Source organism: Ursus maritimus, unplaced genomic scaffold, assembly GCF_017311325.1.
Source record: "Ursus maritimus isolate PB19 unplaced genomic scaffold, ASM1731132v1 scaffold_28, whole genome shotgun sequence".
NCBI classification, from domain to species: domain Eukaryota; kingdom Metazoa; phylum Chordata; class Mammalia; order Carnivora; family Ursidae; genus Ursus; species Ursus maritimus.
The window spans coordinates 12,248,964-12,275,127 of NW_024425341.1; the positions used below are offsets into that span (position 1 = coordinate 12,248,964).

The 26,164-nt window shown below is 34.9% G+C and overlaps 1 protein-coding gene across 1 annotated transcript in view; it reads left to right on the forward strand.

Annotated features, from left to right (window-relative positions):
• The window catches only part of WRN (WRN RecQ like helicase), a 129,401-nt gene extending 109,745 nt beyond the window's left edge, over positions 1-19,656 (forward strand). Inside the window, exons 31-35 of the mRNA XM_040643285.1 lie at positions 2,861-2,992; positions 5,340-5,502; positions 13,098-13,312; positions 16,429-16,557; positions 18,915-19,656. Coding sequence (XP_040499219.1) covers positions 2,861-2,992; positions 5,340-5,502; positions 13,098-13,312; positions 16,429-16,557; positions 18,915-19,034 — 759 coding nt within the window. The 3' untranslated portion in view covers positions 19,035-19,656. The remainder of the gene's footprint in view (positions 1-2,860; positions 2,993-5,339; positions 5,503-13,097; positions 13,313-16,428; positions 16,558-18,914) is intronic.
• Positions 19,657-26,164: the final 6,508 nt, after the last annotated feature.

Here is a 26,164-nt window from a genome sequence, read left to right on the forward strand (position 1 = left end):
GGCCCTGGGATCGAGCCCTGTGTTGGTCTGTGCACTCAGCGGGGAGTCTGCTTGGGATTCTTTCTCTCTCTCTCTCTCCCCATCTCCCTTTGTCCCTTTCCCTGCTCACACATGCTCTCTCTCTCAGATAAATAAATAAATAAATAAATAAATAAATAAATAAATATTTATAAAAAGAAAGATAAAAGATAAGGGGTGTATATAAAAAGTTGGAAGAGTTAAAAATATGGAAGGCACTATTGAGAGGTTGTTTTCACTTCTAAGGATCTCCTGTGAGCTTTGGACAGGCACATTTGGATCCCACTTTAAAAATCATTCTGCTTTTTGTATGTAATATTTCCCTCTTGTGATATAGAATATCTTTGGCGACTTTACATTTCTTTTTCATGCTCTTATATAAGTCATTATGTGAAAACTACTCATGTTTCATATTGGAAATTTTGAAAATGAGATGAGAATTTCTTAACAGTTTGATAAAGAGTATCATAGTTACCAGTAGTAATTGAATACGTTTTTTTCTCTTTGGACACTTTGCTGTAGGATCTTATTTCATGAATTAGTGGTATTATTTAATAATGAAAGAAGTATCCCTCCCAGCCTCTCTTCAGGAGAAGAAACCGAAATAGGGCAAAAGATAAATGCTCCAAAGGATAGGTTTGAAACCTTTTTGAACTTTCTGGTTACAGAAAATGACTGCTAATTTCTGTGGTTAGGAATTGTGCCTGGACTATTTTGTAAATTGAAACAACATATTAAGAAAATAAATTAATTAATAAACTTGAATGTTTATTAACCCAGTTTTGTTATTCACCACTTTCATTAAGCTTTCAAGATATTTGCTTAAGGGCTGCCTGGGTGCCACACTGTTTCTGTTTAAAAGCTTAGAATAGCTGTGTATTGTAGTTTTTAGAAAATATGCATCAAAACGGAGCACGTATTTTCTGGGGAAGCCTAGCTGGCTACTCACACTTTGGCATTTGCCATGGTCTAGGGCATGGATTCAGTCCTCATCCTTGTAATCTTATTAAAAGTCCGATATGTCTTGTCACAGAATAGTTAGTTGTGTTTTGGGGAGTAGATTTGCATTATCCTCCTCTCTGAGCTTGGTTTTATGTATACATGTGTGCATATGTAAATATGAATGGTTACACCGGAATGCAAATTCATTGATTTATAGTGAGAAATGTTAACTGGGAAGTTTCACCTGATCCAACCAGTGTGTTTTCCTCTCCTATTGAAGAAGAAGGTATATGGGAAGCTGGCTTATGTGATAGTTGCTTAGCAAGCCTGGAATATCACAAGGGGAATTCTGATAATATCAGAAGTAGTCTGTCAGCATCATGGCAGGTTAGCATTGTCCTACATTACTTGTCAGGGAAACTGTAATATTCAAATCTAGTTAGCCAAGACGTCTTCTCATCTGAACGGTGCTTGGATAGATATTGCCTACTTTGGTCCTTCTGCCTTTCCTATTTATGTTTCCATAATTGATCACTCTCTGTTCATATAGTCTTTTATTTACATAGAGCATGATTTGATTAGACTTTTGCTTAATTATTAGAATTACAGTCTAGCCCTTCCTTCTTGAGATTACTGCCCTCATAGTACTTTGCTTAGTGTTTTGGATGTTCCTAAACCCTTTAGTCTCACGTTCACAGATGGTATCATGATTTTGTCCCATAAATAATAAAATCTTCATGGATTTGCCAGTATAATTCACAGTGGTCACATTTCTAAGACCTTGGAATCGGGGTGTCCTATTGTTGCCTCCAACTATAGCCTACACTGACAGACTGAGGAATCAGGCTAATGGAGTCTGATATTAAGCATTCGCTAGGAATTTAGGGCCAGATTTGACCGTGTTAAGGTCTCAGATAGAAACACTTCATTTAATAAAAAATATTCTTCCTTGAAAATCTAGAGGTGCCTAGAAACAATGACTTTAGGTCTTGTGATATTGTCTGGCTTTTCTGTTCACCAAACTGTGTTGTCCCAGGTGTCTGAACTAATCTATAGACTCACTTATTTATTTAGGGTAGAAATAGATTGCTATGAGTTACTATAAGCCAAGGTCTGTTGGATTAATTCTTTTAATTTAGTATTGATGCTTATGTTTGGAAAGGTAAAGTTGGCATGGGGGAAACTATTCATACATCTGTGTGAATCATACATCATATAATTCTGTCGTAACTCCCACTTGGTCTTTACCTTTATTTCAGGCTTTTAAAAAATTCCAGTATTTCTTCATTAATCTCATTTTTCAATCCTTTCTTCGATTTTTCTCTTTTAAACGTCTCCTAAGGAACCATATTTAAGAGTTTACATAATGCTTCAAGTTTAGAGCCACAGTTTATATGTATCTTCTCAAACTATATGTATATAATGATGATATATTTACTTATGAAATGCTAGCAGAATTTGTGACTGTGGTATCTAAATTTGAATATTAATTTGGTTTATTCATTCATACAATCACTTCCAGAGATTAAGGGACTAATTTAGAGTCAGAGTGGTCAACATTATAGTTCATTTTTTATTTCCTCTTTATTGGCTAAAAGGGAGACTAGAAATTCTAGTTTTATAACCATGTTTGCTATTACAAATATTTACTTAAAAACTCATTCCCTCAGCCTTAGTTTACCTTCTTCTAGTTCACTCTGTAAAAAAAACAAAAAGAAAAGCAAAAAGAAAACAAAACAAAAACAGAACCTTTCTCAGCTCTTCATAAAAGGGAATTTTTGACTGTTCCTTAGAGTTTTATTTGTGTTTTTTCACCCTCATGCCTAACGATCATACTGATACTCTATCATTATATTGATATTATTATTGATCATTTATATTACATTTAAAATTTTAGTAGACAGACCTCTTTTCAAGGACAAAACCTCAGGAAGAACAAAGGAACAGTATGGTGGTGAAAAATGAAGCATGCTCCCTTTCACAACCTGTGGCCATCACATATTATTTATTCCAAGAAAAGAAGATGTCTTTGGTAAGTGTTTTACTTTCAAGTTACAGGGATTTTCAGATTTATCTAAACATGTGTTTTATCAGCTTTTCAAATGGTAAAGTTGTGACTTGGGATAAATTTCTTCTAATCTTGCAGTATTTTATATTGTTTCATTTTATATTTAATCTTAGACTAGAATTTTCTTGTTCTGCCAAGCCTGCCTTTGTCAATTAATTAAAAAGAGTAAGTGTACTTTGACCATGGTTGTTTTGTAGAGGTTGTATCAGCGGTACTGTCGAACATATTTACAGCTTAGGGATATTAGAGCAGCCATATTTTTAAGACTCTATTTTTTTTTTAACTGAGATTAATAGTTTAAAAACTAGTAGCATATATACTGATAAGAAATAATCTCCAAGATACATTAAAGTAAAGAAAGGGAAGACAGAGAGCAGTATGAAAAACATGAATATGTGTGTATATATGCATGCTATATATTAACATGTTTTTGTGTATATATACAAAAAATTTATAGACTGTCTCTGGAAGGATGTCCAAGCTGGAAATAAGTTTTTAAAAAACAGTTTGCTTTTCACTCTGGCTCCTCTACTATTATTCTATTTTTTAAACCATGCCTGATGGTCTTTGAAAAAAATCTTAATTACTGTGGAAAATGGCCACACTTAATATTTCTTCACTGTTCTGGACTCAGTCCTTAAGACTGTTGAGGTTTTTAATATACAAAATGAAGAGTATATCTTAGTGGAATAAGGACAGAATTAGCCATCCAGCTAGGTTTAAGTAATTTGAATTCCTCTCCTCTCTGTCATTAAATTGATTTGGAAAAGACTATATGGTCCAGTGCCTGCTTTTCCTGTTTCTCTGTGTCTCTATTCACTAGGCTATATTATACTTCTTATTCTGGTTAAAATCCAGTATAAATAAGAAAGAATTTATAGCTTGTCCTCATCACTTAATAGATGTTCTAATTAAATAGATTTTGAAATTAAAAGTACAAAAGCCATTACAGAAGAAACCGAAAAATTCCATTGTACTATTTTTGAAGTGAATTATATGATAAATAGAAATTTTAAGTTCAGTTTCTTAAATAGTAATCCACATGTATGTGTTGAATATGCTTATAAGTATGTAATTTGACCATATATATATGATATAACTGAATATAGTTCTAAGAAAAATTTGGTAGCCTAAATTTTCTGAATAAAATACATTCTAATACTCAGACATGATATGTGGTTTCATATATTGTATTATGTATTTGTGGTTAAAAATGTGGAGTGGTATGTTTCCCATTGATATCTTTTTGCTACATTTTTCGGTATATTATTATGTAATATCATGATATAATTATCTGTTCCTCCCAAGGGTCTGCAAGGGTCTGTGCCAGTTAACCACAAATTAAACATGCCTAAGGACTAATTAATCAGGAGCAATAATACAATTAGTTCTAGGTAATTTGATGCCTGTATCAAATAACCTTGATATTATGTGCACACATGGTGCGTACTGTGGAGTAGAAAAGGATAGACATTTAATGAAAGTAACTTAAAACCCACCTTCAAGGCTGAAAATGTTGCTTTTAAGTGCTCTGTTCTGTAAAAGTATCAACAGTCACATAAATACCGTCCAAATTCAGACTTCTAAGATATATTAGAATTTCATGAAATAATTTAAAGCTGAGTAAACTTTCTGAGTGTTTAAAAGAATGTTTTTATCTAATATACATCTTAAATGGATTTGGAGCTACATTTGTTTAAAAAGCTACATAAATATTAACACTGTCCTAAATTTAAAACAATTCATGTTAAGTTTAATGCTAGGCAAGAGATGACAGCCCTTGCTAAATTGTGTTAGTTATTATTTTATGAATAGAGCCAGTATAAAACACCCTGTTAAAGTTTTCTCAAGAACCTTTTATAGAATGCATCTGGAGCCTTACATTCACTAAGCATTTTAGGATTTGTCTTCTTGGAAATTCACATAACTAAAGTACCATGTGTTAGTTCAATTATATAGAATATTGATTACAATTTGCTATATTTTCAAAGGCTGTGGCAGTTATTAGACTTACACAGAATGATTACCTCTGCCACGAATAGGTTTTTAAAGTGAATAATTACAGAGGGATGAGGATTGAGTTCTTAACTAAAGCTGGGATGATTTTGTTTATTCACTGTAAAGTATGAAAGGTAGAAACTGTGCAGATCTGTAATGTGGATAGTTTTAAAGAAATAGTAAAAATAAAAATTCTAAGGAAGCAGTGCGTGTTTATTTTTCAGTGAACATTGACTATGGTTTTGGACATTTTATTTAGTATTACAGTGCAAACTTTTAAGACCTCACTGGTGGCTTTGCTCCGTTTTTCTAGATAAGTATAGCTGAAGACAGGATTATGCCCCTCACAGCAGTTGGGATGCACTTAACCCAAGCGGTGAAAGCTGGCTGCCCCCTTGATATGGAACGAGCAGGCCTGACTCCAGAGGTTCAGAAGATTATTGCTGATGTTATCCGAAACCCTCCCATCAACTCAGGTGATCGCTCTGACCCTAGTCTGTAGCCTTAATGACTTGAGTCATTGAACCCAGAGGAAGTAAACAAGCAATCCATGAGTATTTTTCACTTTACCAGCATTAACCCCTTGTGCTATGATGGAAACTTTACTTTTGTAATGCTTTTTATAGTGCTTTTGAAAAACAATCTTTCCTCCCACTATCACTCAGAGGAAAGTCTGAGTCTGAGAAATTCCTGTTTTCCTTTTTAGCTTTAGATTATGACTTCCACTCCCATGCCCAAACAATGGGCTTTCATCCTTCTCTAATTCTACCTCACCTCTTAAAAAAAACAAATTTTTTCCTCTATTCATTTCCCATAGCTTACTGACTTTTCATTTTCCCCTAAATCCTACAGATTCCTTGTCATTGGCCTCACTTAAATAGTCTTTCTAACCAGTACAGTCAGTGGTCTCAGTCGCTGTGATGCTGAAGGGATGGTCCTCGGTCTCTCGGCCCCCTTGTAGAAGGGCTTCCTGTTGTCACTTTGCTGCAGAACCTCAGCTGTGCTCATGGAGATTGAGCCCCTTTGCCTGCCCTGCAGAAAGTTTTAGATTATCTATTTTTTACAGAATTAAGGATGAGGTACCTCAGTGGGTTTTTTCCCCATAAATGTACAAACTAGATGTGTTACAACTCAGTAAATTGTCAGACTCCTAGGACAGAGCAGTAGACATACAAAAAGCCTTATCTCCAGAACTGCAATTAAAATACTTCAATTTTTATTAACTCAAATTCTTTCCCACTTGGGAACAACTAGGCAGTTCCCCCAGAAATTTAGAAATAAGGGAAATAAGATCACCCTCTGAAAGTACAATCAATACTGTACTAAATTGGTCAGAACAAAAATATTAAAGTCACCTTAAAAGATAGCATTGGGTGCCTGGGTGGCTCCCCAGGGAGCTGGGTCATCTCTTAATCGACCACCTCAGGTCATGAGCTCAGGGTCATGAGCTTGAGCAAAGAGTTGGGGTCCTCGCTCAGCACAGAGTCTGCTTGAGAGTCTCTCTCTCCCTTTCCTTTTGCCCCTCCCCCTGCTTGTGCTCTCTCTCTAAATAAATAAAGAAAATCTTTAAAAAACATATATTGAAAAAGACAGCATTAATTCTAGGCTTCAGGAAGACTTGATTGAGGTCTAAAGAAAGAACACCTTCATCAGTTCCATTGGTCATTGTTTACTTATTTATTCAAATTTCTGTTTTTCTTTTTTTTTTTTCCCAAAGTAATCTCTCTGCCTTCTCTCTCTGTGGGGCTCAAACTCACAACTCAGGAGTCCCATGCTCTCCTAACTCAGCCAGCCAGGTACACCTAAAATTTTTTCTGTTTATTATACAATATTAAAGTTGTACTACTAATTATTTAAAAGAAAAATCCTGGCCAATGAGACTTCATGTATACTAAGTGCCTGTTGATAAGGTATGCCAAGAACTTATTTGAGGACAATAACAACTAATTCTGCTTCTATAGTACATCCTCGCCTTCTGGTTATAATTTGATTTCTCATGTAGATCTGTCTATAGCGAAAGTGTGCACTAGTCATGCTAATCTGGATACTTATCTATGAGATAATTGTAAATCAGTGAATTGACAATCTGTGAACATGGTTAATGTGGCTCTATTAAAGTTAAATTAGGTTTCTAAATCTGAAAACCTTAGGGCCACACCCTGGACTGTGATGAAACATCCAAGGTAACTTAGCTGTGAGTCCTCTTATGAGAAAGCTAAGCAACTGTCCTGGTCCCATTCCAGTCTTTCTAACTCCAGCAGCCACCTAACTAGAAATTAAGGCAGAGAAAGGAAAACAGTAATTATTCTGTAGGGTTAGAATTGTGATGATATAAAATCTCTCTTTCTTCAGTGCAAAGTAAAATAGTATTTTAGAGAAAGTCAGACTCAGATGCCATCTTGATTTTAATACTTCTGGTATTATTTTTTTCCTTTATGTAAAATCTCTCAGCACTTAAAGAAAGGTATGTCTTTTGATGAGCTGTTGGATAGTAGGCAGTATTCCCTGAGATTGTGCAGCTTTTTTCCTTTTTTTTTTTTTAAACCCCTATTGACTGTTATTGGCTGTCTTCCTTAAATCCTGAAGACTGACGGATGTGGTAGCCTGGTTGGTAAGAGCAAAGGCTCTGATAACAGCTGATTTATTTCAATATAGGCTGTACCACTTCAAAGCTACGTGACCTTGGGCAAATTACCCAATCTCCACAAGCCTCAGTTTCCTCATCTCTAAAACAGGGCAGGATAATATTGCCTCTTCTTACAAAACTGTGAGAAATAATTAGATACTGCACAGAATGCTCTTGCACTTGTAAGTGTTTCATAGATGGTGGTGATGGCAGTGATGGTGATTATAATGATGATGAAGGAAGAAGTAGATGGTAAGATCTTATGGCTTCTTAAAAATACCCTCTAAATATGATTACTTTTATACTGTATCCTTTTTAGTAGCTAATGAAGAAAATAAGTTAATAAAAAAGTATACAAGAAGGGAGATTTCAAAACAACTTTATAGAACCTTAGAACTTTAATAATTCAGTCTGGTTATAATTGTCTTTTTTTTTTTTTTTCCAAGTACTGAAGAATTCTTGGGCAAATATTCTTGAGTGACATAAAATAGATGTTCTAATTTCAGTTCATTATTGGCAGGAGAAAATGGTAAAGGAAGATTTAAGATTCTATTATTTACCCAATTATTGACCGCATCTATTTTATTTGGCTATGGTGAAGAATCCAGGTATTGCTAAGTCGCTTTCCAAATCATATAGTTGTAAAGTTACAGGATTTTAGATTTGGAAAGGAAATTGAAAATCATTAAATTTTCACTTTCCCAGTCCTGCCCTGTTTCAGAGAGGAATTTGAGGCCTAGAGACTTGCAGATTGTTTTAATATCACGTCAAGATTAATGACTGAGCAAGTTTTTCTTTTTTACTATACCATGTTAAAGTGTACTGCCAACTATTTAAAGAAAGAAATATGCAAGTTCTTTTTTTAGTTTAAGGTTTTATTTAGAGAGTGAAAGAGAGCGAGAGTGAGAGAAAGCGCGAGTGAGAGAAAGCGCGCAAGCGAGTGGAGCAGAGGGGTGGGGAGCAGAGGGAGAGAGAGAATTCTAAGCAGACTCCAAGCTGCCGGGGAGCCCAAGGTGGGGCTTGCCCAAGGTGGGGCTCGATCCCAGGACCCCGAGATCATGACCTGAGCCGAAATCAGGAGTTGGTCAGGCACCTCGAAATATGCAGTTTCTAATCCTGATATAGGATTGGGGTTTATAAACTGCTAAATGATGGGCAAAATAAATATACTTAATTATATTCAGTTTAACATATTTATATGTGTAATGCCTTTAAATATTCTCTGTCTAGTCTCCTTTAAATTCTGAGTTTAGTAATTTTAATTTCTGATGTTAGACAACTTTTTAAATTAAGAAGTTTTAAAGTCAAACAATATATAAATGTGAATATAAAATTGCACAGCCTGATTCAACAAATATCAGAGAGATAAGAGAAGCATCTATAATCATTAGTGACTAAAACATTATTTAAAACATTTATCTTTACCATTATATACTGAATATAGCAAATAAATTTTCATTTAGAGATAAATACTAAATTGAAATTCTAAAGAAGGGCGAACACTTTTAAATATACTTATTAAACAATTCATCTTTCTGTCACCACACTGTATGTAGGTTATACATACAAAATGAGAAAATATATTATTGTAGTTTACTTCCAAAGCAAAAATTGAGAAAGTTAAGATTATGGGAACTATGAGCTCTAAATTTTCTTTTGATTGTACGTTTATAGTGTGTAAGATAACATTTACTGATGTGAAATTTTACTTTCGAATTCTTGTTTTTCCTTGATAAAATACTGTTTGTTGTCCTATTAGAGAAAATATTGTTGAGTTATAAATTATAAAAAGAAATGAAGGTGTACTTATTACGTTAATGATTCAGATATGTTATTTTCATTTTTTTATTTAATTGTAGCCGTATCCCATAATTTGGTGTTTTAATGAACAAGTTTCGCATTTAAATTTTGCAAAATTCTGAGTTGACAATTTTCTATGTTTTGTTATGGCATAATCTTACACCTGAAAATAGAGTTATTTGTGAATTGAGAAATCATATGTATTATTTTCATGCTGTCTTATTTGCTAAGTAGGTTTTGTCCTTGTAATTTAATATTTAAAGGAATTCTGTAACTTTTTAACCTTTTAGCTTATCCGTGTTTATATAATTTTAAGCTGCTTTTATGGAGTTGAGATTCTAACTATGCTTAATAATAAATTAAGCAAGGCATTTAATGACGTATCTGGGTAATATTTTGAATGATTTCATTCTTCCATTCTTTATGTGCATGTAACTGGAAAATTAAGGGTGGCTTCCAAGGGACCTGCCACAAAAATAGGAGTAATATGATCTCTTTTAAAGCACTGGAGAAGTGCAGCCAATGTTCACTATTCTCTAATAGAAATTTTCAGCACTTACTTGCCTGGAAAGTTAGGACAGAATCAGATGTATCTTTAATGCTAGATACCCCTTTTTTGCACATATATATTTTAGGATGATTTTAAGGTAAAAATATAAAGGATTTACAGAAATGTGTAAGTGAATATATGGATTTTCTAATTATATCTGAAAATTATATTCAAATTATAGTACAATAACTTTGTACATTTATTAAATCATTAACAGTGGTTTAAAACCATAAGCAGATGTTATACATCATAATTTTATGAAAAGAAGACATTATAATTTTAGAAACAGATTGTTTTGATGGAATAAAATATGTTTTTCCTTTCAAAATAAATCATTGAACCCATGAAGCTATGATAGTTCAAGATTATTGAACTGTGTTTCAAAAAAATTGGCTTGTAAAGTGTACATTTATAGTATGATGAAATTAAGGGTGTATAGCTTATTTATCCAGTGTTTAAATATGCATAGAGGAAAATGAATATAATATGATGTAGTTGTATTACTTGGCTAGAGTACAGGAAAATTTGTATGGTTTTTCTAGAGCAGCATTATCCAAGAAGAAATATGATATGAACCATATATGCAATTTTATTTTATTTTTAAATTAAAACAAATTCTTTTATTGAAGTGTAGTTGACACACAATGTTAGATTAGTTTCAGATGTACAGCATAGATTCAACAAGTCTCTATGTTATCCACAGTATGCGATTTTAAATTTTCTATTAGCCACATTAAAAAAGTAAAAAAAATAGGGGTTCTTGGGTAAGTTGAGTCATTTAAGCGTCCAGCTCTTGGTTTCCTCCCAGGTCATGATCTCAGGGTCCTGGGATCGAGCCCCGCATTGGCTCCATGCTCAGTGTGGACTCTGCTTAAGATTCTCTCTCCCTCTCTCTCTCCCTCTGCCCCTATCCAGCTCGAGTGCATGCATGTGCTTTCTACCTAAATAAAAATAAATTTAAAAATCTAAAATTAAAAAAAAGCAAATTAAAAAACCAAAAATAAACAGATGTAATTAATTCTAATGATATAATTTAATTAACCCAATATATTAAAAATGTTATCATTTCAACATAATTAATATAAAATTATTAATGAGATATTTTGTGTGTTTTTTTGTACTAACATTTACAACATACCTCAATTCCGATGCTAAATTTTAATTGAAAACACTTGACTAGTATTTAACTTTCATTGAATTTACAGTTGAATAAAGTAGATGAAGATATTCAGTGTGTTCCAAACATACTTAAAATTTTTCCAATCACAGAATCAAGTATCATTTTTTAAATTTAATTTTAAATTAATTAGGGTTCCGTAAATGAATTGAGTTCCTTGGCCATACTGGCCACATTTCAGGTGCTTAGTGGCTCCATGTGGTTAGTGCTCGTTGTATCAGCTAGCACCATAATAGAGGTGGTTTGGCAATACCTGTCAAAACATAAAATGTCTTTAACCTTTGAACTAGCAATCCCACTTCTAAAGATCTAGAAATGTGGAAGAAAATGTGTAATGTAATGTTCTTTGGAACGTTTTGTTTTCAGAGAAAAATTGAAGACAATTGAAAGGAAACTCAAAGTAAGTTTTGGTAGACACATACAAAAGAAGATGCCTCAGCCATTAAGAAATTGTTGAAGTAGTAAAATTGGCCAAATTTCTGTGGTATTTGGATGGCACAACGACTGAAGGACGAATAGAATTTTAGTTGGTTGACAGATATGGTAGTCATATTGCTAATTTTATTACATTTAGAGGTGATCTTATCTTTCCAGGATTTTGAATAGAATCAGTTTTACATCTTAACCCTTTAGAGTAACAAAGAGTACAGGCTGAATAGTTAGATACCCTATGGTCCTAGTTTCTTATTAGCTGGGTAATCTTCTCTTGCTGGTGTTTGTTGTTGTTTTGTTTTGTTTTGTTGTTTTTTTAAGATTTTTATTTATTGGGACATCTGGGTGGCTCAGTTGGGTAAGTGTCTGCCTTTGGCTCAGGTCATGGTCCCAGAGTCCTGGGATCTTTAAAAAAAAAAAAAAATTATTTGGCATAGAGTGCCTGTGAGAGAGCACATGTGGGGGAGGGGCAAAAGGAGAGAGAGAGGGAGAAGCAGGCTCCCCGCTGAGCAGGGAGGCCCACGTGGGGCTTGATCCCAGGACCCTGAGCCACCCAAATACCCACTGTTGTTGTTTTTTTAACTGCAGGTTTTTTTTGAAGTTCAGGAGTAGCAAAATAAGATCTTCGGAAGAAAGGAGAATATAAACCTTGAAAAATGGAATAATTGAAAGACCACCCTTCCAGGGTAGCATTTAGAAATACTTGGATTCTCATCGTTAATTTGAATTGGGTGTCAGAAATGTTTGAAACTGGTTTTATAATTACATGAACATGAGTGAATAGATTCTAAGCTGCTTAGTTTTATGATACTCTAGAGCATTACAGATGAATGTGTTGTTGCAAGTGTTTGAAACATAACTAGTGGTCTGTAGGAGATGGCTAAATAATTTGTAAAAGGTGTGAAGACACACAGTCTGAATCGGTTCTGTTGAGTTACACAAATTAAAAATTCCTTGATTGTAAAAGTAAGAGATTTCTTTCCCAGAAAACTCATTTAGTTAATACGCATTTTAAATAATTGACATGTTATGCTACAATATCCATTGAAAAGATCTTTTTTTATTAGCATCTTATTTACAAGTATGTGACTAGCTTCTATTTTAAGAATAAGTTCATTAAAAAATAATTGTAATAGATATTTGGAATTTGAAGCATGATGCCTTTAGAAACAATTCTGTGAAGGGTGATTTTGGTTCTCAGGGCACCCCCAAAAAGCAGTTTGAAACATAATTTATGCAGAGTCCATGGCATTGACCTGACTTTAAGTCTTGGAGGCAAGGGCTGCAGCTGGTGCAGGGGTGAGGGGGGACCATGCTTTACTTCATTTCCGTTTGTAGGGCTATAGGCATTCGAAAGAGGAATTTTTCTTTGGACACCTTCCTCCTTCCTTTCTACAAAATATTTCACTATTTCCAGCTCATAGGTTTTCTAAAATGTTCTGTGTAATTTATTTTTAACTCTTACTATTTTTTTCATCCTTTACAGATATAAATAAAATTAAACTAATTAGAAAGCTGGTTCCTGAAAACATTGACACGTTCCTTATCCACATGGTGATTGATCTCCTGGAAAAAGACTGTGACAACAGACTGTTAGACCAGCTTTCATGTGCTTCCAACAGAAAGAGATATTTCCCCAACTCTGAAGAGAGCTGTTCAAGTTCTAAGAGAAGCAGGGAAGAAATAGGTGCTAATACCAAGGTGTTAATTATATGTAGAATTTTCATACATTGTCGGTTGGTTCAGTTTGCATATTCTAATACTAAAATGCTGTATTTTTTAAACTGTTATAAATTCTGATACAAGTTACTTTTTAAAATCTGTGCTCTATTTCCTTAGTTTTTCATAAATCTTACCTGAGAAAAGTGATTTTTTTTTTTAAACAACAGAAAAAGGGAAATGTAGCCCATCTATTTAGCTTTTTGTGTGGAATGTCAGCCTAAATATTACCTCTACCACATACTGATTATATATATAGCCTGGAAATTCTTTTTCTTTCATAGACATAGTTAATATTGGCTTTGAGCATATGGCAATTTATGTAGTTTATGAAAATGAAAACGAATTCCATTATAAATACCCCCAAAACTAGTTTGTCTATCATTCTGTCATTCATCATGCTCTGTTCCTGTCATACTGAATCTCTCAGGTGTACAAGGATAATAGTTGCTCGTGGTCCTGAGTATATACCATATATATTTCTGAGAAAGACCATGAAGTTAGTATTATTTTAGTTTTATTAAAATTAAATGCTTTGGAAATTATTTCTCTGCATGTTGTATGAAATAACTATTCTTTGATAATTGTTCTATTGTATAAATTTGAAAACTTAACCTTCAGTATCTTCTAGGTCTAAAATTATATAACTCCATGATGAAAGTTGTGAAAACTAATAATTAGCTAAAAAATTATTTTAGTTTCTAGAACATAAATTGAGCATGTAGTAAGTGTTTGCTCGTATTGTGCATTAGGGATTCCATTCCAGGTCCCAGGTAGTCTTTATTGGATTTCTAGGAGTTAAACCCATTTTCTCAATAGCTTAAAAGTAAGAAGAACTGGTCTTTTTAAATTCTGTACTCCAGTTAGGTTTGTATATAGACATGTCCTAGATAACCTAATGAAATTTGATTAATTGGAATTCTTCACATTATTTAGACAATTGAAGTAGCTGTGAGAAGGGTATTAATGAAAATATATGTTGGGTGGTGGTAGTGAAATTTGGCTTCTGTTCCTAGCCTTTTATTTCTGAAATCTATACCAGGTGCCTAAAACCTTGTTTTTTTCCCAACTTCTACCTATCAGTAAAGGAAAAGGTGAAGCTTGTTATTTTTTCTTGATTATTGATGCACATTTATATGAAATATTATTTTAATCACATATTAGCATTTGGTTTTTCCCTTATTAAAATAACATCGGATGCTGACAACAGAGTGGGGAGATTTTGGGGGTGGGGTGGGTGGATGGGTAGAAGTCATGCTGAGCCTATTGGATTTAGCGCCCCCCCCCCCCATTTGGGGAACAAGGATAATGGGGCTAGGAAGCAGATTAAGAGATGAGTGAGCCAGCCAAAGTATTTTTCTTTCATCTGCCTGGCAAGTAGAGAAGGCTGCTCTGAATAGTGTAGTGTGTTGGAGGGCTGGTTTCAGATCTGTCCTGTTAACATTCATCTTCTCTACTACCTGGATTGTATCTCTTAGTCTGTTTCATCGGATGAATACAAGGCTTCTGATAAAGAATAATGTCAAAACAAATTCTTTGTTGATGCATCGTTAGTTTTACATCTGTTGTGATTGCTATTAAGATAGAAGCTCAGTTACGCCTGTGTTTAATGAAGAAAGATTCTGTCTTGATATTGGTAGTTCTGATTCAAAATATGCAGGTACACAGTGGGTTCTTTAAGGACATCTTTTTTTTTTCTTTTTTTCCTAGAAAGTCGTCTTAAATACTTTTTAGTATTTGTCCCATTACTTTGTATTTCTTTTTCAGGTACTTCTACTATCTCTATGTTGGATCTTCTTTTCCTAGCTGCAATATTTATCACTTTCCATGAATTCTTTCTAGTTCTTCATTTCTCTTTAATTTAAAATTTTCTTCTTCATCTTCTTCTTTTTCACCTCCCATTTCTCTGGACAGAATCTTACGTTTATTGCTATATTCCTTATAGTTTAGTATTCACTTCTATACATTTTTCCTTTTGCTTCTGATTCTTAACTGAGCTTTTCTCCTCCATTTTGAGTTTTTCTGATTTTGATTTATGATGTTCTTTCATGTTTTGAATAATTTTCTTAGTGTTTTTCAACTCATTTTAAGAGGTTGCAGTTTTATTCTGTATCTTAGCAAGTCTTCTGGTGTCACATTTGACCAATACTTTCCTATTGTTTGTTTTCATGTGAAATTAGTTTTCCTGCAAAAGAAAGCATGTTTCAGGGTAGTTTTCCCCAAGTTCACAGAGCTCTCTCTTCTGGTATTTTATGTAATTGTTCAAAATATGGAAACTTAGTTTATGGGACAGACTCCTCTGCCACTCTTCCCTTTGTCTCTGTTTCAGTTGAACTGCTTGATTTGATTTCACCCCAGCAGTTCTCCCAGAAGGCAGCGTTATAGCTGGTCGGGAGCCATTGAAGACACCGTGGTAGACTCCTTAGAAGTCACTTGCTATTGGGTTGGGCAGAAGCCCTCCCATTTTCAGATGCTGTTTTCACATTAATCTACCATGATTGCTGATGTCTATCCTGTGGGCTACTTTGGGGTTCTTTGTTCTTAGGTACCTCACTGCATGCCTCTGCTTTCAATCTCGTGCATCGTGGAACTCAGCAGGTCCTATGGCTGTTGGTGGTTTGTCCTCACATGCTCAGAGTTTGGATTTCCTAAGGATACCTTTAAATTTAGTTTCATTGTAAATGTAGATTATGATTTTGGGTTTTCCTGTCAGTTCTGTTCTAATGGTGGACTTCAGAAAGATTAACAAACTATGCTGTTGCTTCAGCCATCTTCCCAGAACCGTCTCCCCCAAATCACCTTTTTCCTCCTTATTTTTCTTCACTGCCTAAGGGAAAATGTATGTGATATTTTCTGCCCTGCCACTAAGTTTCATTATAAATTAACTGTACAATATCATTCACAAACTGTTTTGAGATACTCAGAAAAAAAATGCCTTATGAGTAATATTATTGTAATTATTATTGTTAAAATTCAGTACTTCGGAACAATTAGAATTTTCTTAAGCTTCCTTTTTTAGGCATAGTTCTTGTTTTGTGTTGTTCTCTAAGAAAATAGTGCATGCTGTAACTATTTTGTGTTCTCTAATAATGTTAAAGGTTGATGCACAGCATCCTTGTGATTTTTCACCAAAAGAGGAAAGTCACAGAAATTCCCTAAGACTAACTTCTTGGAGTCAGCCAGCCAGCGATTCAGAAACAGATTTATTTACAGATTCTCATTTACAGGTAAAATTAAATTAATAAAGTAGTTTTCATGACAAGTACATCCAACTTGATAATTACTGTTTTTAGATTTGTCTTAGTTTAGATGAAATTAAATGTGACTATAACATACATATTTCTCTATTTGCTTACATATGTATGCTCACAGATACTCAACAAATGAGTTAATGTTTTGTATTTTCAACTTAATGATAATATTTGTTAATAGAATTTGGAGTATCAGAAAGATATATATACCCCCTGAAAATTTTATTGTGATTGCTGGGAATTTTAGTTGTCTGCTGGTGAAGGAAGTAGTCACTGAAAGGTATTGTTTCTGTTAGGTGACTCAGTTCTCATAATTAAAATCTCTCCAGATACTTACTGTTGAGACTTAAAAATACACTCAGTGTAAGTAAGGATTTTCCCTCTTTCTCAATGAAACAAGATCATTATTATAGTAGTATGGTAAATACTGAAGATAACATTCTGTAGAAGTATTATAGAAGATAAAACATTTTAAATGATGTTAGTTACTGATTAATGAATGCCAAGAGTAAATCAGAATGTATTTTGGTAGTTTGCATATATTCTCATTTGACCCTCCAGGTAATCCAGTGATGTAATGTACTGTTATTCTCATTTTCTGGGTGAAGCAGCTGACGCTGAAATAACATTCAGAAGGCCGTACATTTAGCAAGTGACTCGATTAGAACGCAAACGTAGTTCTGTCTTGTCTGGAAGCCCCTATTTATTCCATGGTATTCGGCTACAAGACTTAGAGTTTTTCCCTCTGCTCTGACAGGAGTTCAGATGTCATGCTCTGTTTTGCTTTTTGGTTTTGTTATCATAACTGATTTCCTTCCTCCAAATGCGCATAACTGTCCAAACTCTGATTGCAAGCAACTGTAGGCTGCAAGGGATTGTGCTAATAAGATCTTACAGGAAGAAGAAATATTTCTGGACCAATTTTATGTCTGCCCAAATGCCTTGTGTCTGGGCCATTTTATATCCCCAGTATTTATTATTTCTGAGTCAAATATCATGTCATACAATGCATATAAATCTAATCTTTTCTCCTGGATTTCTATTCCCTGTGAGGAAATTTGCTGTCCTTAGCCTGTTTTTTCTCTTTAGCTTTTGCTAAAGTGTGAATAGCTCTTTCTTCTTCATTGGATTTCTTTAATTAAGCCGAAACAGCTAGTAGTGTTTTTTTGGGGTTTTTTTTTACCTTTTCTAAATACAAGGTTTCACAGTTTTCTGCTAAGGATCTTTTACTTTTTTCCCACCCTTAAATCTTTTGAAACCATTTTTAAACATAGAAAACATAATAGAACATAGCAAGTAATTGTAATTTCATTCTTGAAATTGAATAAATTATGCTTTTTACCTTAAGTTAACAGACACATTATAACTGAGATTGAGGTCAATTTATCATATAGTCCTTCAGAGAGTTCTGATAACTAAATTAACTCTGCAGGATTCCAAGGTGTACTTGCGTTAGAATGATTTGTCTATTACGTTAGTTTGAGGCTCTTGTGTTCAAACTGGGATAACACTAATTCATGCCATTTTATGCTTAAGGAACATAACTCAAAACTTGTTTTATCTTTTTCAAGTGAAGATCGTATAATACATAACCACTGCCTCTGGGTTCTTAAAATTTTTTTTTCAGGGACTTTTAACTTAGGGTTCTGAGGCTTCATTTGGTGCATCAGTCCCCTAAAACTGTGCAAAGTATTATGTGTGTGTACAGTTAGAAGTGGATCTTCAGTTTTTAGCAGATTCTCAAAAGAGTCTGAGACAAAAAATGGAATTTTTTTCATTTATTCAGTGAATGTTTTTTGAGTGTCTGTTACGTCCCAGCAACTCTGCAAGGCACCTACAGTGTTTGAAGCACTCTGCTAGTCAGTAGCCGTTGGAGACACAAAGTCTATGCTTTTTCGAATGCCTAATATGATTCTGTGTGTGTCTGTGTGTGTGTGTATATGTGTGGGTGTATATATGTGCGTGTGTGCGCACCTAAGCAGGTGCCTTCCTCAGAACATTAAATTAACCATTTTGGTCAACCCAAACCGAATACACGTGAGACATAACTCTGAAATAGCATCCAGTTCTTTCCTTCTTAAGTGACTGTGTACACTTGAGTGCCTGCGAACAGATTACAAGATGGCAGGTAATTGCCTAAAGAAATGATATAGCGACTTTTGTTCCTCTTTTATTTACTTTTTGATCCAGAAATAAATTCTGTGGCTCTCAATATTTTGTTTTATTCAGCAAGGGAAGGGTGGTGGGTGTATATACAGTAACCTGTGCTACTTTTTACAACTGAACTACATTTTCAACATTACAAATATTTCTTATTCTGTTTCTTCCTACAGCCTGCATCTGTAACCTTAAAGAGAAAATTACCTGAGTGGTTTGCCAAAGACCGTGAGACTGTAGCTGACACCAGCAAGAAATCAATGGCCAAAACAAAAAAGAAAGGTCTTTTTAGTTAAACTGGCAATTTCCAGAGGAATTGTGTGTGTCTTGCTGTATTATAAGAGGGGAGCTGGGTTTCATTTCTGAAAATAGTGGCGACCAGTACTTCAGTTTACAGATTATTCTAATCTCAAAAGTAAAACTTACCCATTTGTTCAACAGCTGACATCTTAAAACAGCCTTGTGCAGTTTAATAAGTTGAGTCTTCTGAGAGCCTGAGTGAGTACATCATAGAGTAGAATTATAAGTTAGTTTCCTTTAAGATTGCTTTAAAAAACTGTGTTACTGCTCTGTTTTCTAATCTCTTTATTTATTTCAGCAGTATGTTTGGAAAATGTAAGGGGTGCTGATTTGATACAAGTAACAGTCTGGTAGTTGTATGATGATAAAGTGCGTGATAGAAAATCTTCATATATTACCAGAATTCTTTCTTGTGAATGAAGGAAGCATAGTTATTTTTACAAATTGTCCTTAACTATCTTTACAAGAAACTCTTACACGCATTGATAAATGGTATTAGTGGTATCACTAGTGGTAGTGAAAATGAAACACTCTGGGTTCCATGAAAGTAGGGAAAAATAATATAATAAAGGAGACCAACTCCACTAGGCAACTATGCACTTTGTATTTTGATGGTGTTTCTGTTATTTTTTAAATAATAAATCCCTTCGTACTGAATATTACAAAGATATATATGTATATATATATATATATATATATATATATATATATATACTTTTATTTACTTAATTACCTTGAGCACTTTTAGTTTTTGAGGATGTTGGAATTTGATTTTAATACCTTTTTATGTAGCACATGCAACTTCGCTATCAAAACCCATACTCTGACACTGCGTTTGGTAAACCATAGTTAATATCACTTGAACCGGTTCACCATCTGGCCTTTAATTGACTTTTTTGTACTAAAAATAACTGTTAATAATTAGAAGAAATATCGTAGAAGAACTAGAAAATCTGGAGAGGTGAAAAAAAGAAAATAAAAATCACCAGCAGATAATCAGTTAACCCCTTCTGTGAATCCTGCTAAGCCTCTGTATTCACTGCTTCTCTTAGTTTGATACATGAATAATGCTGAATGTATTTTGTTTATAAAACATTTAAGTTAAAACACAGAAGGTCCCTATATTCCCATTTTCATACATCTCATTACCATTCCCTTTCCAGGAGGTAGCTCCTATTGAATACGTGACTTAAAGTTCTCTAGTCATTCCTTGAGCACTTACGTGCCTTTGCATATATAACTACACATTCATTCCTATTTGTTAAAGTGAATTAGATCATGCTACATGCAATTTTCTACAACCAACTCTTGTCACTTAATGTCATGAAGAACTTTCCATGTCAGTATATATTGGTCTGTCTCGTTTTTTTATAGCTACCTACCATTTTATATGATGAGTATACTATATTTTATATAATCACTTTCCTATTGGTGTTTTTTGTCCTTTTTTTTTCCTAGTTTAGATTATTTCTAGAGGTGGAATTAGAGACTCAAATTTATATTTTACTTGAATATATTATGAACATTTTTTTCCCGTGTCATTAAATTGTTTTCCACAGAATCTTTTTTTGTGGCTTTATATATAGTACAGGGATTCTCAAAGTATGGTCTGCAGACTTTTAGGAGTTTTTGAGACTCAAGGAATTTGCAAAGGCAAAACTGTTTTCATAATACGAAGACGTTACTTGACTTTTGTCCTGTGTTCTTTGCATTGAGGGTGCAAAGCAGTCGTGAGTAAAACCACTGATATGTAAGTGCAAATCAAGGTAGTGACACCAGATTATCGGTTGTTATTAATTCTCAGTCCTTAAACACACATCTTTTCGATCTTCTATGTGATGGAATGGCGAGTATGTATAAAACACTTCTGTGTCCCAAAGTATGATGGTTACCTCCAGGAGAAACACTTGTTTGATTGTTTGAATTGTGAATTGAATCAGTTCTTTTTCCATGGAATACCATTTTTTACTGAAAAGAGTGACTGATAGAAAACTATGATTGGTTATTCAGACTTGGGCATTTGGTGGATATTTTCTCAAAATTGAATGAAGCCATCCTATCACTCCAAGGAAAACTGATGGTTATTTGTTGGCAATGAAAAAATTTGAGTCTTCTGGTAGAATTTATAGTTTTGGAAAACTTGTGTCTGCTGCCAGGAGTTTGAGAGCTTCCCATAATATAAAGACTTTTCTAACGAGGTATTATTCATACTACTAACAAATTGTTTTGTTTACAGTGATATTGTCAACAATTAGAAGATCTGCACAACTCAGTGAACTAATATTTTCTAGATGACTAATACATGATCTTATAAAATCATGCATGAGTGAAAGATTCCTTCAAACCACACAATGGCCCGGTGGATTTTAATGTAGCAGGGTATGAAAACATTCATTTACGTTATAGGTTTCAGGTTGTGCACTGCAACCAGTCTTTAAGAAACTACAGGTGTCCAGTTGTGGTATAGTTTCAAAGAAGAGTGTCTACGATTATCTGGAAAAGCTATTAAAATGCTCTACCCTTTTCCAACTACATACCTGTTTAAGGTCACACTTTCTTCATATACATTAACCAAAAGAACGCATTTGAATGTAGAAGCAGATTAAATGTAGAAGCAGACCTGAGAATCCAGCCACTTCTGTGAAGTCAGACTTTGCCATTCTTCTCGCTATTTTGTGGGGGATATCTTTGTAAAACGTTTTATGTTATCATGTAATGGATTTACTGCTGCTTTTTAAAAAAAAAATTAATAAACATTTCTTAAACATTTCTCAGTTTTAATTTCTAAAATGATAAGTAATGATAGATAAAACCCACATTAACAAAAGCTCTTTTGGGTCCTCAATAATTTTTAAGAATATAAAGGAATTTTGAGATATAGGAGATTGAGAACTGCTGACATAGTATTATATAGATGTACTATGAATTATTTAGCTGATTTCTTACTGTTGCACATTAAATCACATCCAGTTTTTCTGCTGTTTTAAAGCTCTGCTTTGAACATTCTTAAAATGAAATATGGTATAATCTCATGCCACATACATAGCCAAAGGGAGAGAGAGAATTATTATTTTTTGTCTTGGTTATCATTTTGTATGGACGTTAGGCCTTTCAGCGTACATGGCTCTTGATTTATGTTTGAGTTGGTTCCAAGGAGAAAAATCCCAACCTGGATATGGGATTGGCACCTGTGACCTCATCTAAGCTAGTCTTTGGCCACAGTATTTGGGTCTGGCTAAATTATTCCAATGAGAGTGAATCTCAGGACTTTTTATGGAAATGCTGGAACAAATATGTTCTCTTTTCCCCTGCTGATACTAATGAGGAAGCATGGACCTTGGGAGTGTTGGAGCACTTTTAGGACCCTGAGGAATCATCGTTTAGTGAAGCTGATGGGGAGGTAGGCTGAGTAGAAAGGGCAGGGAATCAGGTTATGGGTGATACTGTCAGGCTACCTTCATGCCTTTCCTGAAGTCAGACCTATTTTTGAGTATTTCTTATACACGGGGCATTAAATTCCCTTTACTTAGGTTAAACCTGTTTGAATAAGGGTTTTTTCATTTTTAACTTCCAATTTTGTGCACTTGTCACCACAGTACAGTCAGGATTGATAGACCCCCCCCCCCCAACAGACATAGAAGATACAAAGTTTTTTTAATGGCAAAGGATGTGGAAGCTTATAGAGGTAGTTCCGCAAAGTAGACGACGAAGTAGCTTGCTCCTTGGTGGAGGGGCAGGCTTTCTAAATCTCCAGGTTTCCCATTCTTGCGGAGTTTCCATATCCTCCCACTCTCCCCACCCGTTCCCGCTCCCTACCACTCCATATCACCAGGGCACGCTCCATACCATTTCCTACCAGCAGAGGGCGTTGGGGGAGGCGCTGCTGTATTCTGCCTGATGACGAGGTGCAAGTGTCTGGTACCAAATGACTCAGTACAGCACCGAGTACTGACTAAGAACTGATGAACTGGACTTTAATTTTCCGGATGTGTCATCATCCTTCAACAGTGTCAGGCCTCAAGTTTGCCACAGGTTCATTCTCAGAAGTAAGGAGTTTCTTTTAGGGTATTTGTCTTATGCTATCTCCTCCACAAAGTATTAATTTTGATCTCTTGTGTTGTCATTTGGAATTCTGACCATGGAGTCAGAAAATGCCATAACAGTTATTTAGAATTAAAAAAAAAAAAAAAAACCCACCACAAAAAACATAAGCCTATGGTCCTACCAGATAGATTAAGAAAAGAATATAGGATTCTTCCTGTTCAGAGAGGTTGCAATAGAAGTAACTAAACATGAAAGAGCCAATGGCATTACTGTAAAGTCATTTTAGGGCTAACTAGACATTTATCTGTCTTGTGGGAGGCAAAGACATGCAAAACCAACAAAAACTGAAGAGCGTTCACCACAGTCGTGAGGGGAGCTGCAAACATCAGGATCTCAGCTACCTGGAAAAGTGCCACATAGTTTTTCTTGGGAAGGCAACCCAAAAATCATTTGGGATAACGTACAGACATCCTTACCAGGTAAATGTGTTTAAACCTTGGAAGAAATTAGAAATAAGTAGAATACGAAGTAAATTAAACCTTTGGTAGGAATATTTCAGGGTTAAGGAATAATAGGTCTATATCTGATAGTGTAAGCATCTGAAATACTTGGGAATAATTTAGCTTTTAGAGTAACAGATTTTCTTGTGGCTCAGTTTTAGAATGTATCATTGAAAAATTAGCATATGTTTGTTCTTTTAAAGCTGAAATCCTACCAAGTTTGAAACATTATTGGAATATTTAATAAGGATTCAAAAACATGTTATTACATAATATTCTATCACAAACAAATTTCATTTGTGAGAGAAGGAAAAAGATGTAACATTATGCTTACTATTAATGCTAAGGTTAATATTAGAATCCATTAAACCCAGAGCTTTCTTTTTCAGAAAATTAATGAAACTTTGGCCTTATATCCAGCTTCATTTTCTAACTCAATTTTAAAGGATTATTGAGAAGTGTGTACTCATTTATTCAGTACTTCTTCGTTTGATAAACGTTTGCATTCATGGGCTGTGAGACAATAGACTGGCCTTGTAAAGAAGGAACAAATAGAAGAAGGAAACACAACATGGATCCCATGCTTAAGAGGGGAAGATTTACTCTGAAAAATTAACGAAAAAGCATCTTATAAAAGTATTTTCTTATAGGAAACAAAACATTTTGAAGAAAATACATCACATACTCTATAAGATTTAAAAAAATGACCAATGTGAAAGAAAAAAAAAGGTCACACGAAGGAATCATAAAGCTAATCATTTATTAAGCATTTGCTGTGTACCACACCCTGGGCAGTCACCCTTTGGTACAACATGAATTAGAACCTGTATTTGCCTACATGTATTTCCTTACCTTTCTGTAAACAGAAAATGAGTGAGGAAAAAAAAGGTTACAGTATATGAGTATGTAACCAGTTGGGGTTAGGAACCACGTGAGACTTTCCTTATTTTTTTAAAATTTTGACTGAACTTAAAGTTTATTTTAAAAATGCTAAATTCAGAGTGCTTCTAGCTGTTTGTATGATGGCACCTTTTTAGGAAAACTGGCACTAGTACTTCTTCCCCATCCTCGCCTCTGTGAAAGACAAGTATTGGGTGAGAGGGAGAACTTCATTCGCAAAAGACACAGCTTGTGGGAGGGCAACAAACCTTTCCTCTTGTATCTACCATGAGAAAGGAGGCTCTTCACTTGGCTTCCCATCCTTATTTCGAGAAGACTGAAGGTGTTGGAACAGTGCTCTAGATTAAGGAGAGTGACTTTCTCTCTGAGAGCCTCTGACCTGGTCCAGCAGAGTACTCGATGATCCTGGGGTTTGATACAGTGGGGTGTGACTGCAGATGCCAAGGGCCCAGCTTGCCCATCACCATGTGGCATAGCAAGAATGTGCTAGTTTCCCGTGGGTTGAGTGGACTTCCTGGAAGGAGCTGGGTCTCAAGGCCATTCTCAGGGTACCCTTAGAAGAGGACCACCTATGGTGCAGGCATCCAAGCAGCAAAATCACACTTGGCAGGAGGTTGGAGAAAGATACCCCCACCCCCGGACTCTTGGAAGGACCACTAGTGCACCCCTGAAGAGAGCTGGCATTTGTATATCTGCCAACAGACTGAGCAACTGCCAATTAGAGAAGCAACCATAACCTAGAGGGAATAAGCAATTCTGCTAGTCAGTTTTGGGACTGTTTTTCCTCCTCCTCTTCCCTCCTCTAACTCCTAAGGGTAAGTACAGGGAAGAGGGAGGTGATTTAAAGGAGATAGCTGTGGCCATCCGTCTAGCATGACCTGGGGTCGGGATGGAAGTAAGGAGAATGTTGAATCACATGTGCGATTGAAGATGGAAAACTGAACTGAGACCATTCCAACATTCCCAGAGTGATGGAAAACCCCGAAATTAGGGTGAAACATAAAGCAAGCTACTACCTCGAAGGAGATCTGGCACCTTTCTAAGTAGAAGTTTATGTTTATACCTCATCCTCTCCGCCCATTATATGGTTGTGGGAGCATAAAGAAGTTGTGGGCTGAGACACTCCTAATGATTAACATTTATTATTTCGGGGGAGTGGAAGGGGAAGGGTGGAAGGGCCAGATATTTACATTTTTATAATCTGTTTTAAATTAAATCTATATTACTTTTAAAACTAAAGCTAAACTCCCATCTCTATGATCAGATCAGAGATTGCAAACTCTACGGAATTCCGTCCTTATGGTTTCAGTTGGATTTTGGTTAAAAAAAAATTTCCTCCTCATCGCCAAAGAAAAATACATACAGAAGAATGTTAGCGTTTCACCAAACTACTTGACAATATATAGGTCTTTAGTGACTGCTGTTACATATAAATACAGGAGCAAAATGTTGTTGGATGGAACGGTCACTAATGTTAAAGAACCGGGGAATCTTGTAAATATACATTCATACACAGTCTCTCTTTAAAGCAAAATTGATTGTGTACCTCTCAACAAAACTGGTTTTTCACGGACTTTTGATCAGGATGCGAGAATGGCCTTAATCTACTGAAATAATCCAGCATTGACTTAAGTGGGGTTATCCCTGGGAAACCTCGTGAGCAATGGCTAGGCCTCTTTAGG